Source organism: Apteryx rowi, unplaced genomic scaffold, assembly GCF_003343035.1.
Source record: "Apteryx rowi isolate R43461 unplaced genomic scaffold, aptRow1 scaffold_273, whole genome shotgun sequence".
NCBI classification, from domain to species: domain Eukaryota; kingdom Metazoa; phylum Chordata; class Aves; order Apterygiformes; family Apterygidae; genus Apteryx; species Apteryx rowi.
Window position 1 is genome coordinate 104,475 of NW_020449119.1, and position 17,855 is coordinate 122,329.

General features: G+C 36.6%; 1 protein-coding gene across 1 annotated transcript in view; it reads left to right on the plus strand.

Annotated features, from left to right (window-relative positions):
• KHDRBS3 (KH RNA binding domain containing, signal transduction associated 3) overlaps positions 1-17,855 on the plus strand; it is a 95,087-nt gene that overhangs the window by 60,594 nt on the left and 16,638 nt on the right. The window contains exons 6-7 of the mRNA XM_026068510.1: positions 5,285-5,477; positions 15,878-15,960. Of these exons, the coding sequence (XP_025924295.1) occupies positions 5,285-5,477; positions 15,878-15,960 (276 nt within the window). The remainder of the gene's footprint in view (positions 1-5,284; positions 5,478-15,877; positions 15,961-17,855) is intronic.

Genomic DNA, 17,855 nt, shown 5'->3' on the forward strand with positions numbered 1-17,855 from the left:
CCATTTTGCACAGTAACCATGTTTCAAAGTACTAACAGTCAAAATATATGAAAAGTCTGAAGGCAGACATGTGGAGGGTCCAGTGTCCATTTAGGTACAGAATTAGCTTATGTGTATTGTCAGTCTCAGTGGTGTAAAGATGTACCTATGGGCCTTGGGGCAAAGAGGACATTCAGAAGACTTCTGAAGGAGAATGAGGTAACACAGTAGTGAGGAGGGAAAACAAAACGGCAAAAAGGCCCTTTTACTCAAATATAATGAGCAGATAAYGAAGGCTGGCATCACTGGCTGATGGTGAATGAGTATTTTGATAATGTACAGTGTGTAAGGTTTGGAGATAATGCTTTGTGGCCTTTAGAAGTGGAAACAAAGACCTTTATAACAAATGCAATGTATTAAGAGAATGATCAAATTTCAGAATCAGAAGCAGCCTGAATGGATGTTAATATAGCACAGTGTTCTTAGTTGAAAGAAAAAATATATYTCCAGTAATTGTGCTGTTTGTGATGAAACCATAGATTATATATTTGAACCTAATTTGTGGATCATGGTGGTGTTTCATAGTTATTTGAACAAATACAACATGATTTTCATTAAAATGAATGGGAATTTGGTATCTATTCACTGAAACTTCAGAAAATTCCAAAATCTACTTTTGTAAACCCTGGTTTCATATGAAAATGTCTGATGGGGAGGGGTTGGGGGGATCCTTTCATTGTCTTAAACTTCTGATGTCACCTAAAATCTTCATGCCAAAGTTGTGTGAATTGAAAAGAAAGGCCATATTTTTGGTACTGTTCATATTACAAACAAACAAAAAAAACCCCACAGTATGAGTGTAGGCTGTGTCCAAGGACCAGGAGAGTTGGTGATGACAGCTGAAATTTGGCCTGCAGGATGATATCCTCAGTCATCATGGAAGCAAGCAGTGAAAAAGGACTTGGAGGGACTAAGAGCCGTGTTGAATTTGAGTCAATGGTAAAGTATCTGTACGAAGGTGATAGAAAAGAGTGGGGGTTTTTTGTTTGTTTGGATGAAATACAAGTAGAAGGATGAATCTAAATGTTAAGAGATGCACAAAGGTGCTCAAATTTGTAGGTGAGATGGTTGTAGAAGAAACTTTGTGCTGTCTCTGCAGAGAGTTGAAGAAGCTGGTGAYAGTTGCCCCTGAAAAGCAGGTTATTAGTGGAAGGGAAAGCCCAGAAAAATAAAACAAGGTTTCAACAGGAAAAATGAGACTGGATCAGCAGTGGGAGACACCACATGGAATATGTGGAGGAAACATGGAGAAGGTAGCTGAAAACAGGTCATTAGATACCCAGTGAGAGTGCTTTCTAATATGGCGTGTATTTGCACACCACTGACTGTCTAGGGTGGAAATGGAAGAGAAAAGTCTATTTAACTTAGTTCAGTGAACTTAGAAATTGAAGTAAACTGGGTTATGTTCAYGTATGTTAGCTTGGGGCGGGGGGGACTTAAACCTAAAAACAAACAAAACCGCAAAAAAAAAAACCTTAAACTTTAAGTAGGAGACAAAAGAACTGGAGAAATATATAAAGTAGTAAATGGAGAGCAAGAGCAGGCAAGACAGATCAGAGCTGAGGTAAGTGGAAGGATTAGCAAGGAAAGATTATAAAAGGGATGCATGGGTGGAGGGAGTCAATTGGCATGGTGCCTTCAGTTCTGCCCCAGGAGCTCTGCTGGGTGGACATGAGTATAAGATGACTTTGTGGACTCATTGCTCTTCATGAGAAGAGCTGTAGTGGCTCAGACCTGAGGACTATCCCATTTAGTATCCAGTCTCTCCTGTTTCATGTCACCTGTTTCTTCTATTGGGAAAGGCCGATGAATCATTTCTTCTGTACCTTTTCAATTCATGTTTTTATAGAATTGTCATATTAGCCTCAGCTGTCTTTTGTAGTCTGCAGAGCCTTAGTCTTTTATTATTCTTTATGTATAAGCTGTTCCATACTGTTGATTCTTTGACATTATTTCTGATGCTCTTCTAGTTCTTTTATGTTCTTTTCAAATGAGGAAACAATTGCAGTAATTTTCAAGACACAGGTGTGCCATAAATGTATACAGTAGTGCAGTGATGTTTTCTGTGTTCTATTCTCATATTTTCTAAAATTTGATTATTTTTCTACCATGTTGACCACTGGGCCGGTCTTGGAGTTATAAACATTTTATGGGTAGTAATAGCTAAAAGCCTGTCGCTTTGTATACTGTTAGGAGTGTGTGTTTTGAAACTCCCATGTGCAACTTCTTTTGGGCTCTGCTTTGAATTTTGTTTAGTTTTCCTTTCCTTGACATTCAGATTGGGATTCTGTTCCAGATTAAAGAACTAGCATCTAAACTCCCACTGTAATTTATAGTTGCTTTTACTTGCTACTTTTGTTCTGTAATCTGTCCTGATAAATCAGTTGCATGCACTACCCAGTGCATGCCCCATAAGGAAAGGCTCTAGCCCAAGAACCTTGTCCAGTCTTGGTTATGTAGCAAAAAATGAATATTTTATATATGTGTATATATACACACTTATATTGTTCTAATATATGTGTGTATATATACATATATGTACATGTCTTAGAGTTTTCTTCATGGGCAATTTGACCTTGGGCTCTGGCAGGCTTCCTGACTCCAGAGTGTTTGAAAAACGTTTTTAACTTTTTTTTTTTACAAATTGTTCTTTAAACTGTCTAACCTGCTTTTCTGGCTATTTTAATTTTTGCTTTATTAAAGTTTTTGATCCTTTGAGTTGAGATGGGTTCAGCTTTTTCTTCCTTATTCTGCYGCTGAAGTCTTAGTGGTTCCTGTTGCCCTGTCTCAAGCCTTCTTTTGACAATTGTTGTATATTTGCTCTAACTGCTCATGCTTTTTCCCATGCTGCCTACATGCCTCTTTTAGCTGTCCCATATAAATCTTTAACACCCTTTTCTTTTCAGTTAAGCAGTACTGTAACTGATCTTCATTTTACCTGTGTATACAATGATCCCTATTCAAGTGGTTCTTCAGCATTGAGTCAGTTTGTTCATTATTCATGTCAGAATCGGTTTCTTTAGTTCCCTGGTAACTCTTATTAAAATAACAATTTACAGTGTCTAAAAATTTAGCCTTAGTTTCGTGCCCTGACATTAACTCAGTCTGTGTGGTGGTAATTGAAGTCTCGTGTTACTGGGTTTTCAATGTCTGCACCTTTCTAGTCCCCTTCAGCTGGGTGCAGTAACCACTGAGTGGTGTAATGCAGAACTACACTTCTCAGCTTAAGATTGCTACAGGAACCCCTCAGGAGACTATGCAAATAGTCTTCTAACACAGGAGAAATATGATTTTGCACCATAACCACCCCAGTCCTATTAACTGTTTCTTTTTTCAAAAGGCAAAAAGACCCTCTTGTCATCATGTGGATCTGGTATTGTAATACCTCTTCAAGAATAAATCTATGTTAGCTCTAAAAATTGTTCTTGTTTTTTTCCCCTCAAATGTTTTTCCATGTTTTTTTCAGCCTGTCCCACTTCCTGCTTGTTTCCCTGGCAGGTTATCTGAAGAATGCCATGAAGAAAACTATGGCTAGTGGTTCTTGAGTCTATCTGATTTTTTTTTTTAAACTTGTGGTATTGACAGTTGTCTGTGCCAATAGGTTCATTTCCCTTTCTTTGGCTTCACTTGGAAAATATCACATTTGCTATTTCTTTATATTGCTTCAGCAGGCTGTGTCTGGGAAGCTCACTGCTCACCCCTGCCCCCACTACAATGAAGTCAAATAAGCAGCTGGTACCCTGTGCTGAGGAGGCATTCTACAGATTAGCCAAAACCAAGTAATAAGCACAGTTTTAATCGCTTACTGTCTAGGCTTGTTTAAAATATTCTGCTCTGTGACTGTTTTTGATCAGTTATTAGGATTAATTAGATCTATCCTGATTTTATAGTCAGGGTTTGCATTTCTGATTTTTCATCCCCTGATGCAGGTTTTTCAAATACTAATTAGCTGTGATACAAGAATTTTGTTTCTCTGATAAGTTAACTGATGAGATATGGTATGATTTACTTGAAATGAGATAGAAAAACTCAAGAGCATACCTGGGTCTTATATTATTGGCTGAGTCAGGAATTTGTATTGATATCAGGGCAAAATATTTTCACTCAATTGCTACTGTTGAGATTAAGTAGAATAATGCTGTGATAGGTGAGAAGGTAGTGTAGAACTTGAGTGTTCCTGTTCTACCTGTTAGGGTAGACATTAAGGGTGTTACTTCATCTGAACAAGTATATGTGCTTACACAGCAGTCACTTAATCTCAGTTATAGTCAATAGGGAGAAATGGATTTAAAGTTGTTTATTAGTCATATTTTAAACATCCTGTTTAAAAGAGGATAAGTGATCTGAATTTCGCACTGATTGTGCCTTCTGGTCTTGCCTTTGGCCACTATGGAGATGGCGGGGGGAACTAGCCCAGATGTAGACTCTAAAGATATACAAAGGGACTCCACCTTTAAATTGATCAAAATTTTTTTTGAAAATTGCCACAGTTTAGGTTTCAGATTTTATTCATATGTGAAGTGTCCAAGTAATAGAATGCAATTTAACCCTTATCACTCTTTCAGAACTTTAAAACAAATGTATGTATGCATATCTGTATAAAAATGTATAAAGTTGTTTCTTGTCCTCAAGTGCACACATCAGATTATATCCTATAATCACCCTGCACATACTATACATCTTTGACTATTTCCTGTGACTGTGCAGTTGCACAGCTGGAAGTCTGTCTTTCTTAAGAATCAGAAAAATATATATACAGTCTATATATTCTGACCCACTTGGTCTCTTACATGCAGAGTGATCTTTGGATTGCATTCAGAAGCCTACGTGGGATCAGAAGGGAGATGCAACTGATTCCTCTGTGCAGAATTTGAGTACARTATAGCCTGACAGCTTCAAATTAACCTGATAGTCTATGATTGGAATTTCATGTACAATAAATCAAGCTGTAGTGAAGCTGACTGATCACAGTAAATTGGCTTGGGTGTCTTTGCATATGCAGTTAGCCAAAAGAATGGCTCAAGCTAATAAGTTCACCGCTAAGTCATGAACACCTAATTTGTATCTTTCAGTATTTATTGCATAATGCAGTATAATTGCATTAAAGTGTACAGACAAATGCCAAACTATAAACCTACCCTTGCACAGAATTTGTCTGGTTGTAGTGAAGCAATTGTTGTGAAGCGGGGGAGGGATCTGTTGAAAGGGAGACCAAGGGTGTGATATCTAATCCATTTATTCACAGGGGCCGTGGAGGAGTCCCTCCGCCACCAGCAGGAGTACCAAGAGGGGCACCAGCACCAAGAGGAGTGCCTCCCAGTAGAGGACCAGTCAGTCGTAGCCGTGGACTTCTGGCACCCCGCACAAGAGGAGTACCTCCACCTGCAGGCTATCGACCCCTTCCACCACCGCCAGCACAGGAGACTTATGGCGAATATGTAAGTTGAGCTCTTCTCAGAGCTGTTGACATACTACACATGTATTGATTTTGAAGGGATGATCCCAATTATCACTTTAGCTCTTGGTAGCATCTCTTTAATTAGTGTGTAATTAAGTCTTGCACCTTGAATCTACAGAGAACGTGGCAATCTCTCACCACCTTTCCAGACCTGATGATGAACTATTTCATATTACTAAACATYAAGCTTATGTATGATCAGATAAAGACATTTGCAGTGCACTGGGCAAAATAGTTATGTACCTAAGTGTGTTATGCTAGGTTTTTGCTTTGCAAAAATTGCAGTAAATTTTTAATTCTTAACTAAAGCTGGGAGAATGATGTTCTGCTCCTCTTTCTAGAGTCATATTTATGGTCAAATAACTGTTCAACAATTTAACAAAGTGTTTTTATCAAAGCTTCAGAATGCAATCCTAAAGTTTTAACAATTATATAGCCATTTCTCAATAAGCCTTACATATTTATCTTGATTTGTAACGTAATAAAACTTAGAGCAGTGGGATGAACAAAACTTACCAAATCAAAGCTATATTCATAAAAATGGATTTAATCTTAATAACGATTTCAAATACATTTTTTGATTTTAAGTCTTAAAGCTTTACAGCCAAGGCTGTTGTCAAGACTTAGTCTTTATTATTCAGACTAGCAAAAAAGGAGTTCCTGTTCAAGAAAGTGGTGGTGTTCAAACTTTTGCTTTTCTCTCAAAACCTTTCCTAACCTCTCTTCTCTCTTCCCCCACCCCCATCCACCCTAAATCAAATCTCAACCATTTTCCTTTGATCAGAAATCTGAGTTTCCTAAGTAACATTCATAGGCTCATGGAGAAGTAAGGTTAATGCCATAAGCGTGAACACTTATATAAACCTGAACAATTCAGAAGAAGCTAATGCAGTTTATCAATCTTATGAGAACTTGTACTTGAACAATGTATCTAAATATCCTCTGCCTGTACTCGACTGACTGGTCAAGGTGGGTACTGCAAGTAGGTGGTTATTGTACAATGCTCTTGAAGCAATTGGCTTCCATTAAACTTCTTGTCAGGACCTGTTCCAAAGGCCTACACTGTAAAAAGTGGCAATGTGGTAGAAAATAAACTTGTTTTAGTGATTTCGAGTTATATGCATGCAGGTAGCAGACATAGTGTATGGCATGGTAATAATGGATAGCTGATTGAATCATACACTCTTAACTTCTGAGAGAATGATTAGAAAATAAGATAGTACTATGCTACATAACTTCTTAAAAAAATTCCCTAGAACTGGATCACTGGATCCAAACAAGGTATCTGAACTGGGATATATAGATTTAAAACTAATTGATAAAGTAGTGCTAGTTGATCCATTTTTAAGATTACCATATTTTCTGAGTCTCCTTTGTTAAAATGGAGCTTCGTTACAATAAAATTTTGCTAGAACACGAAACATTAGTGTATGGTATGTCAAATATTAAACTGGATGCATGATATTTCTCCCAGTCACCCAATTGTAGTGCATTATCAAAGTGCCTTAACTGTACATTTTATGAGTTACAGTAATGTGGTAAGAGTCATCAGTAATGTTTGTCTGTTCCTTACTAATAGGTGTTTAGCAGTAGGCAAGTATTAAGCACTGGTTTCCAAACCTGAATATCTGAACAGGGTAGTGTCACAATTTGAAATCCCTATAGAATGAGACCATTAATGAGGTTGTGGGGATCATAGTTATTTTAACAACATCTCTGTGCATATAGTTTCAGGGCTGCGGACGGGCATATCCAGTGAGGTTACAGAGCATCTTTTAGAACTTTTCCGCAGAGGATTAGAAAGCCTACAARGATCCATGAAGCTGTAGCATCAGCTTAGATAATAGGAAAAAAGGGCCTCTATAGCCAGCCATCTTCAGAACTACTGCTCTAACATTGTTGCTCTTTGTTTTATGTGATTAAAATTCCTGATTTTCATTTACATCTGCTGATTCTCCTTCTACTTATGTTCTCAAACCACTCAGGTCAGGAGAAAGTTTAGTAGCACATACATAGCATGGGCAGAATTATTTTTTATAATACCTGGATAAGGGAAAACATTAGGTGCTCCCCGGATTTMTTGGAGCATTTACAGATAGTCTGAGAAACATTGTTTTCTTAATTATAAGAGAATGCTTTTCTGTTCACTGGGTCAAACTAAATGTATGATAAAATATTTTCCATGTATTTTTAAGTTGATAGAACTCTATTAAAATAAGAGATAGAAATTGTTTATAACTACTAGCTGGAGATTTTAAACTTTTCTGTAATCTTCAAGAAGCAGGAAGCTTTGTAGTATGCTAGTCGCTCACTGGTTTCTGTAGTGTCTATTGCATAACCAATATTCAGTCAAACATAAGTTTGAACTTAAGAGTTCATCCTAAATTACTGCCTAGCTGAGGTTTTCTGCCTCTTGCTATTGTCCTCTTCCACCAGCTTCAAACCTTTGAGGCTTTTTCTAAATTACCAGCGCAGCAACATTTCAGAAGTTTTACTTTAAGTTTAGTTTTATTTGATATTTTCACTTCATAAAGGTAATATTCTGTACATATTTGAATTTTGTATTTTGAACATCTGTGCGGATTCCATGTCAAGTCAATGTGTTAAGTGGAATTTTAGATTTATCCAAGCCGATGGCTGGATTCTAGATAGGCATCAAGGATTCGTCTTTAAAACATGGCTTTTGAACCTGTTGTTGTGGCGTTGGGGGAGTGTCTGCATTGAAAAATAAAGGTCAGCAAACTGGCAAGCTATGGCCAAAACTTGCTTCACCACTACTTTGAAAAGCGATTAATTCCAGTTGTTCCTCTTAGTATGTGGAAAAAAATGGTGGCAGAGCTTTAGTTTTGTGTCTGGCTATTTTATTGATGTTTTGTTTTTGTGTTCAGACAAGGGTTACATTAATAGCAGATTTTCCTAATGYGCTGACCACATGTATAACTTCTAACAGTTGATACTTCAATTAGAATGCTTTAATGAGATTGCCTTCTGTAATAAGAAATTTAATTAAGATGAAATGTCTACCAGTTAGTCCTAGGGATCCTTTCTAATGTTAAATTGTAACTTGAAAAAACATTATGTACTATTTCCAATTACGGGCCAACATTTTTTGAATTTGAAGATACCCACTTGAGGAAGGGTGCACAGAATGCTTAGATGTGTAACATATGCTGATAACCTTCAAAATCTAATCTTTAAAATCCACATTCAGTTACTCTGATTTTGGAAGAGCCTAAAATCTAGAAATTGCTAAGTTTTAAATATTTGTAGTTCCTGAAACGTGTTTCTGGATATTTCCGGAACTATGTTGTTGCTGGTGGTGGACAATGCAGTGCTTCACAATTAAGTATTTTGTAATTCTATCCCCATATCTCATGGGAAAGGGCCTGAAAGATGTTACCATAATATTCTGGCTAATGGTATCCCATCCGAACAATCAACAGAAGATGTGATGCTATGTCTTTAAAGTTCAGGTCTCTGGAGAGTGTGTGCTGACCACCAGGCTACTGACTGTTCTCGTGTACACAGCATCAGAAGTGATTTTGGTCCTTTATGTTTTGCAGGGGATCCTTACAAATCTGGAGGGAGAACTGGAGGAAGGGGGGGGGGGATGCTCACAGGTGATATTTAGGGTGAATGACAAAAGATAGAAATTCAGACTCCAGTTCATGTTTCTGTGGCTGTTTATAAAATACGAATGCATCCATTACTGTAAAGAATGAAGCCGRAGAGTCTTTTATTTACAGGTGAGTGCTATTCTGCTGAATAACCTATAGCCTGTTTAATGTGTCTTCCTCGAAAGCTGGTTCAGATTCTGTCAYGGAAAAGTAATTCAGTTTTGATCTCGAGCATTCAGCCTGAATTCTGCAGTTGCTGGATGTTGGCCAAAAGTGGAAACAATATCCCTTTTTCTGTCTTATGAGAAAATGCCAAACCGTGGGTGAGTTTAGTACTATGGATTCTGTGTGCAGGGGGATATGCTTCAGGACCTAAAGAGCTGCTGTTTAAGACACAAATACACTTTTTCATTCCCCCAGTATTATACTCTGTTGGGTTAGGTGGATTTCTCCAATTAGGTGTTTTAACATTAGTTTGGGGGCATCTGCAGTCTATATGGAGTCTGTTTTAGTTGACTTGACACTTTAAAGATAACCCTTTTAAGACACCATTCTGACTTATCAGGATCCTTTCTTATCTCCTCATTGAGATCAGAYGTAGAAGATACTGGAAAAAGCTGAAAATGGGGATAAAGCACTTCTGAAGGCCTTTTCTTGGAGCTATTAAGAGAATGTTGATTTCGCAGGGTAACCTGTTTTTAAAGTAGACTTTTTTCTCATTTGTCTCACACTCATTTGCTCATTCGTTGTTCTTGGCTGAATAGGGAAGATCTATACCAAAAAGGGGAAATAAGGGGGGAAAGCTTTTTATTTACAAATGAACCTTTCTCAGTGGGGAAAAAGGCTGGGAGGCCTCAGGGGGGAGGGGGAAGTTAAGCAAAGTGGTGGTCAGTACAGAGATCATAAGACTTTGAAAAGACTAGAAACTCTCTCTGGACTGAGTTCCAGTATGATTATAATCTCACTTTGCAAGATCCRCACCATGTTTTGTTTAACTTACCTTGGTCTTCTGAATATTGATTGGTTCCCAATAACTTGCAACAATTTTAACCAAATTAATTTTAGATGTCTTTTTGTTTGGTTGCTTTGAATGTGGAGTTATTTTGTTCCTAGAGAAGGGTTTGAGGTAACTTCAWTCTCTAGGAACTGCAGGAACAATGATATTTTTCTCCACCTCCGTGGAGAATGTTGTGGGTTTCCACTTAAATCCTCTAAATTTTTTTAATATACCGAACCTTGACATTTCAGAAGGGTTAAAACTATTCTTTAATTCAGGATGAATTCGGTTAATACTTCTGGTTAGAACAGGGGAGAGGAAAGCAAGTTCTTAATATCAGAAYATTTTATCTCAATGTTTTCAGAATAAGTTTTTTTACAGATATCAGAATGTTCTGATATTTTCATGAAACTTTCTAGCTGAATAGGTCAAGCAAAAAAAATTTAAAAAGTTGCTGTTAATCCCTCAATTTATTGTTTTGTTTCATTTCAAACTTTTTTTTACATTTTCCTAGCTGTTTGCCTTTTTGTGGGGAGAGTGGAAAAATGTCATTTTCCTCAGACATCTCTTTGTGGCTGTGAAACCAGTGGAAGGCTTTTGTTGAARGAAAGGTTGAAAAGTTTGTTTTTCCACCTGTATATGTTGAAGTTCAAACTTACCCTATAATGTCTTTTTAAATTATTTCCTTCTCAAATTATTGCAAAGTTTAAACTSTTAATCTTAGCTGACCATTCTGTGACATGGTATTATTGCAGGAGCACAAGTCCTTCTCTGGTTTCTGACACTTCTTTCCTGCCACTGTATGTAGAAAACCAAACTCTTTTTTTGCCTGGTTTAAATGTCRCTGCCTATATTCATTAGCTACTCTTTTTTTYCCCTTTTTTTCTTTTCAAAGATGCGTGAAGATAAAATACACTTGTACTTCTCTCTTGCTCCACTTATCTTATTTGTTCTGGCTGAAAGTGCACTAGGCTCCTAAATGAAACCAGATGAAAATCTATGAAATAAGAGCTTAGTCTGTGCATATTTGCTGCTAAAGTCCTTAATATTTTCACTCAGACTTTAGAGGGTAGTAGCTGCCCATAATCRTTCTGTTTGCCCTATATTCCTGTTGAGTGAGTGATGGGAAGATGTTCCTTCTGCACAACAGAATGGCTATTCCTTCCCTTTGGAATACTAATTTGCCAAAAATATTCTTTAYTGCACCATGCTGATGTAGTCTCATTCCTTCTTCCCCCTTCGGTTTACTCAGTCTCTGTATACAGATTTTTTGGATGCRATAGTTTATCTAAACAGAAAGCATTCCACCAGTATTCTGTGATAAGCTACTGTTGTAAGTATTAATTTCAGAGAATGATGAGGAAAAACAGCCTTTTAGTGGTAGTGATAACAGCCTTAATTTTTTTTTCCTTGGATGTATTTACTTGGCTGAGGAGAGCTGGGAAACTAATTTCTTATTGATTTGATTTCCCCTCCCCCCAACACTGCAAATRTTTTTTTTGTTAAAATGAACTTTTTACCCTCTTTTTCTTCCTACTTCTGTCTTGTTCTCTTTGAAACATTGTTAATTCCACCTAAAGAAGGGCCAAGTACTAGTCTGTCATTGTCACTGCCAGCAGATTATAATTTAAAGCCACCATTTCCTATTCTCTATGAACAAGGCTATGTTTAAAGTACTTAATAATTAGGAAGAAATGCAGACGAGCAAGACTTGCCATGATTTGTAATGTGTTGGGTAGCTGTAGAAGTTTCAGCCAAGACTGCTCTCATTGCTTTCATTAGCTTTTGACCYGTGACAGTAACTTGCTCTTTAATATGTTTGAAGTGTACATATTTACACATTGCTTTTAGTTTTGTCCATGAAAAACTTTCTCCCTTTGAACTGAACAATAACTGGTAGCAGTGCTGCTCTCCGCTCTCGGGATTTACATCGACTGCAGACACCATCACTGGGACAACTGTCGGCACAAACTTTCTCCAAGACAGTTCGTGATTCCTGCAGACCTGCTTAACAAAGGATATGCGATCCGGGCTTGAGCTATTTTACGAAACGCATCCCTTTCATATACCTTTCAGAAGATCTCTCCTGCAATTCGACCTGTTCTGTTATTTTGGAGAAATTCTTAAAATTGAAATGAGCAGAAATCAGGACAATATCTCTTGGTATTCTCTTATTTCAAATGTTCTGTGGAAAAGGTGTGCAGTTTTAAGAGGACTGTAGGATTTTCAGACCAGTATGTTTTTTTCTGTATTTTTTGTACTGTAAACATAAACTGTAGAGCATATTTGACTAAATCTCAGAGTTAATTTTCTAGGTTTTCCTGAATAGTCGAATAATGAGTAATGGAAACAAAATGCTTCTGTCCGTAAGATAATAAATGATTTGGGGCTTTTCTTTTGGGGTAGGAGAGCAAATACGGCTTCATTAGTTAACTGACACTATTTATAGATTACTAATTACTCTTATGAAGAGGTATTCATACCTCTGGGGGGGGGAGGCTAGTATATTGTATTTGGTAGGTATAACTCAAATGTTGTCGTCTTTATGAAGAAAAATGGTTTTAAATAAAAATAAATACTTTGGAAGCCTTAATAAATGCCTGAAATGTGTCGGAAACTCAGCAGGAAAAAAAGTATGAAGGTGCGATTTTTGTGTATTCTGTAGAAAGAAATCCTTATAGCAATGCCTGTCAGTGATTATCTAGGATGTACTTAAGTATACACAGCTCTTCCATAACAAAGTTCTTTCTTCTGTGCCTCCATTATAAATGTAAAAATACCTATTTTCATTCAAGTTAACATGATATTTTATAGTACTGAAATGTGTCAGATGGCTGAGGATATTTCTCATGGATACTAAATACGGTTAGAGAAAATGTTCACTGAAGCCATAAAATGTCTGGTATTTCAGAAGCAAATTTAGCAAAATATTCCAATAGTGGGATTTAATCTTAAAATATTTTACCTTGGCTAACCTTATCTGTAACCTTCTAGAAGGGAAAGTTTTCAAATATTGTATGATGGAGAGAAAATAAGTCAGGCCTAATTAAGTGAAAGCTCTGAAACATACTTGAGCTGCCCCTGCATAATTGTTATTTTAAGGGACTTGTCCATGGTAACAAATGCTTTGGAATTTGGATCTCTTATCTCTCAACAGAACAAGTCATTGAAAGCGGCTCTTATTCTATTTGCAGCATGTTTTGCATGCAGTTTATTTAATATAATTTTGTTTTTTATAACTAAATACAGGAATAAAAAGAAAAAACTGATAATTTATTTTAGCAGATTATGGTCACTGTGACTGCTTAGGTTGATCTTGTTAAACCTAAGTGACAAGAATCCTACCTAGAAAGATATTTTATATCTAGTTTTTATATTCAAAGCTTAGAAGTAGGAGTGTCATCTTGAGCAAAATCACAATATAGGGCTCTCAAACTCACTACTACTGAAATTACAATACAAAATGATAAYCAATAGTTCTCTGCAAAATTTTTATGGAAGAGAAGCAATAATACTATCAACACTTAAGTCTGATACAAAATATAAGTCTGTCCTTTCTCCCAAGCACTCTACTTTCTGCTGGATGTTGTTGGCCTAATAAGACTCTTCCTATTTCAGGTTTACTTTGTTCCTTTGCTTCTGTCTACAAGCAGTCAGATATACCATAGCTTCAGTAGAGTAGTCTGTTTCCACCTTTTCTTTCATGATCAATTTTTTAGTAAAACAGTTAATAGAAGTGTGAATAATGGGACCAATTGCTTAGAATTCTCCAAGGATACCTTAGTGGCAAAGCTTTCCTAAAATGTAAGGGAAAAGGTTAATCTCAATCCTCTACTTCATTTGCTGTCACTGATGTGTGCATACTAAGTTTGGGACCCCCTCTTTGGGATGGATGGTTCACAGTTCGTAGATCCTACGAGAAGAGACCAAATGTCATGTAAATGTTCTGGAACAGAGCAAATTGTCTGAGATTGCTTCTGCTGTTGATCAATGTCTGTGATGTTAACAGATGTCTGTGTATTGCATCAATAAGTAATAAAGTGCTTGTTCATAACTGCCAGGAGGCAATGGTTTTGTGGGTTTAGTGTGTTGCTCATCAAGGAAAATCCATATCCTTATCAGATGGGAAAGAAAATGCTAAAATTCAATTCTAATTTTTAGCTTCGGGACAATGAATTATTCGAAGAGAAGATGATCTCTTTACTTTTCAAGTGGGACCACTTCCCTTGGTTTCCTTGCAAGCATTTAGAACAAACCTTGTTTCTCTCCGTAGGCCACCAGTAGGCTGTCAGACTCATTTATGCATCAAAACATTCAGACGCATTTCCACCAACCGTTGTGGGGAAATAATCATATCTGTTGATCTGGCAATGGTGAGGTAGTATTGATGGTAGATTGCCTGGTTTTCCGTAGAAGCAATTTCAGATGACAGGAAAAATGCTATTGAAATCCAACAACCTCCTCCCAAAACACTTCTACAGACAGGAAATTCACAGCTTCATCTCTCTAGTTTCAAGGATGTCCTTGGCTGTTCCTGCTGTGGAAGGCTGTCAGCTTTGAATCACTGGAGGTGTGTTCTACAAAACAATCCATCATTTGGGTATTCCCTACCTAACTTATTCCAGTAGTTGGTTTGATTGTTTTGAGTCTTCATTGAAGGGATGTGTTTTCCCAGGAGAAATGATGTTCTTTTGAGACTTTACCCTTATTTTGCCAGGTTGATGCACACTCATATATTCTGAAGACACCATTCTAGTTCCAGTTATACATTTGTAAGCTGATGCCTGATTTGAATAGGGACCCAGTCCAATGAAAAGTGTCATCTTCAGATATGCTTATTTTGTGAAACTGGATGAGATACCCCAAATATCCATTGAGGCCTGAGAGATTTGGGTAGGATTTCCTAATTCATCATATGACTTCTAGGGATCAATACAAAGGAAACATCATTTTCAGTCCTCATTTGTTTAGCTCAGATGTATTGTCAAACTCTAAATTAGTGACAGTTCATTGGATTTCCACACTTCATCTTTCTCAAGGAAAAGATAAGGTCATTGTCATATTTGTTTTGTTCAAATTCCTGTATGGCTTGCACCTGGTGTTAATGTGGTTTCTTCAACTTGGTATTTAAATCTAGTGCTATTTTGGGAAGAGCAATATTGCAGTCCTTACTTCAGTAGTGTCTTATCTAATGTGCTGAATGCTAAAATCCCACGAGTTTAAGTGTGTACAGAGGGCAAAAGAGGTAAAAGATGCATTTCTTGCAAACATTATCTCTAGGCAATTTCATTGCCTTTCCCATCTGTAGTCTATGCAGGAATATTGAATTTAGTGTCCAAAATTAAGAGGCTGCTACATAAGTCAGTTGCACAGTCCTATTTGGATGCTTTGATTCTTAACAGAGGTCCTTCCTGGAGCTTTCTTTAAGGTCACAAATTTAAGTATGTAGGGATAGCTGTACTGTTTTTTCTGTATAAGCAAGTGTTTTTTTAATTAAAACGAGACAGCGTTTAATTAAACGCTGTCTCTTGTTTTTCCAAGCACGTGGCTGCCAATAGCTCGAAATACACAATATGTTAAAAGTAGGTGGCCTCTTAGGTGGAGTTAGTCTATTATTAAAAGCATTAAGATTTTGCCACTTCATTGTCCAAGCGTAGTGGCAGAAATCTATTTTGGAAGAGCATTGTCTGTCTTATTTAGAACTAGGTTGCTACCTTGTTTCTAGAGTGTGCTTAAGGTTAATATTACCTTTTTGTTTCCTTTCAGGAGTATGATGATGGTTATGGAACTGCTTATGATGAACAGAGTTACGATTCCTATGATAACAGCTATAGCGCTCAAGCACAAAGGTAAGTCTCAAACTGCTCTAGCTGCATCTGAAATATTCCGCAGTTGGAAAGTTGTTTTCTCTTATGCTAATGATCTTTTTTCAATTTCATCTTAAACAGCAAGAATGTTATGAGTTTTATTAGAAATAACCACCAGTGTTATTTTTGTATCCAGTATCAAAACAGTTGTTGAAAATGTGATTGGTTGGAAAGAAGTAGGGATAGAGATCTTGAAATAAAGAATTTTAGTCATGACAGATTGTAAATCATAGTTTTTAGCAGTTTGTGAAGTTAATTCAGGAATTTTTTTTTTTTCCTTCTGGCAAGAGTTGTTGTTGGGTTTTTTTTKKGGGGGGGGGATACTTTCTTACAAAGAGAAACTAATCTTTGCCTGGAAAGGAGCACTTTATGAAAAGTGTTAAATCATGTGAGATACAGAGCTCATTGAATTTTCACATTTTCAAAACATTGTTATATTCAAATATTTTACCTTATATTTACAGCAATGTAAAATATATATGTATATCCTCTAGTCTCTTCTGCTCCCTTGTAGAATGATCTTTCTGATGAATTTGAATCTCTTGCCACCTGTGTCCCTTCTCCCACTGTACTTTGCCAACAGTATTTTTAAGCAATTCTAACTTACTTATTTTACTTTCTTTAAAATGAGTCTCTATGATTCTGAAATTCCATGAATTGCAAAGAAAATTCTTGTGTCAGTTTCCAGTGATGAAAGAACCAGATGCAGTGAATTATGAACTACTTTCTTGTCTTAAGTCATAGTTAAAGCTTAATGGCCAATAGGAAATGGCACATTTAGTGGCTTGGCTGATGGTCCCAGTATGAGGTATAGTTGTGCACATCTTTAAAAAAAAGAAAAGGAAATTTTGTGCATTTTTTACTTGGTTGTAATTTATTCCTTTTTTTCCTTCCAGAACAAACCCTCATAACTTGAGCAGTAGTAGCTTTTGTAATGTCATTGAGAACTTACCTTCCACTAAACATGTTTAAGACAACTCTTCTCAGTGTAGCCTCATCTGAAAAACCACAGAACTACTCTCAGCACAGTTGCGGACAAAGCCCTTTAGATCCAAAATCGGGAAATGCTTTGGGTGCAGACACACCCGACTGAAATTTTGTTACAGAATTGAATAGTTTCTGATTTGTTCAATATAAAAAAGCTTAATGGAAAGTTGAAGTGTCGTCATTGTTGTAAACTGCTTTGAAATTTCTGATCATGATGAAAATATCCTCCTTCTTGATACTTTACTCCTACAGAGTCTTGTAAGCTTCTGAAAATCGATAAACAATAATATGAGCTAAGACACCAGCAGTGCAGGACCTCCAAAATATGAGTCTCTGTAGGATTTTACATTTAGAGAGCAGCTGCTGGTAATCTTTTTTTCCAAAAAGAAGATTATCAAAATAGTCTTCAACTTTTATGTTAGTAATTCTATTCTGTGTTACTGCTTCTAGTGTTGGTAACAGGGTTTATTGCACGCAAACATTTGGATTTCATTACCAAGCCATTTGACTGTGCCAAAACTAAAAACATTACTTTTTTTTTCCCCCCATGCTAAGAAGGCTTTAACTACGATTTTTCTTCCTTTGAACTAAAATTAGCAAAAAGCAAATCTCCCAAGGAATGAAATTCTTCATATAAAGTATTATTGTACGTAGTGTGTATCATATTCTTATGTCATATGTAAGAATACATAAAGTGTATTCTTAGCCTGATCTGGAAAGAGAGRCACCTCATAAAACAGTTGTTTTATTATAATTTATCTGTAGTTTCACAATATATACATTTAGATTTCTTTTAATTTATTATTTCCTGAATGATTGCTTCATTTTTTTTTCTTTACATTAAGTGCTGCATGGTAAAAGAAAAGAAACACAAATGATTCACTCATACA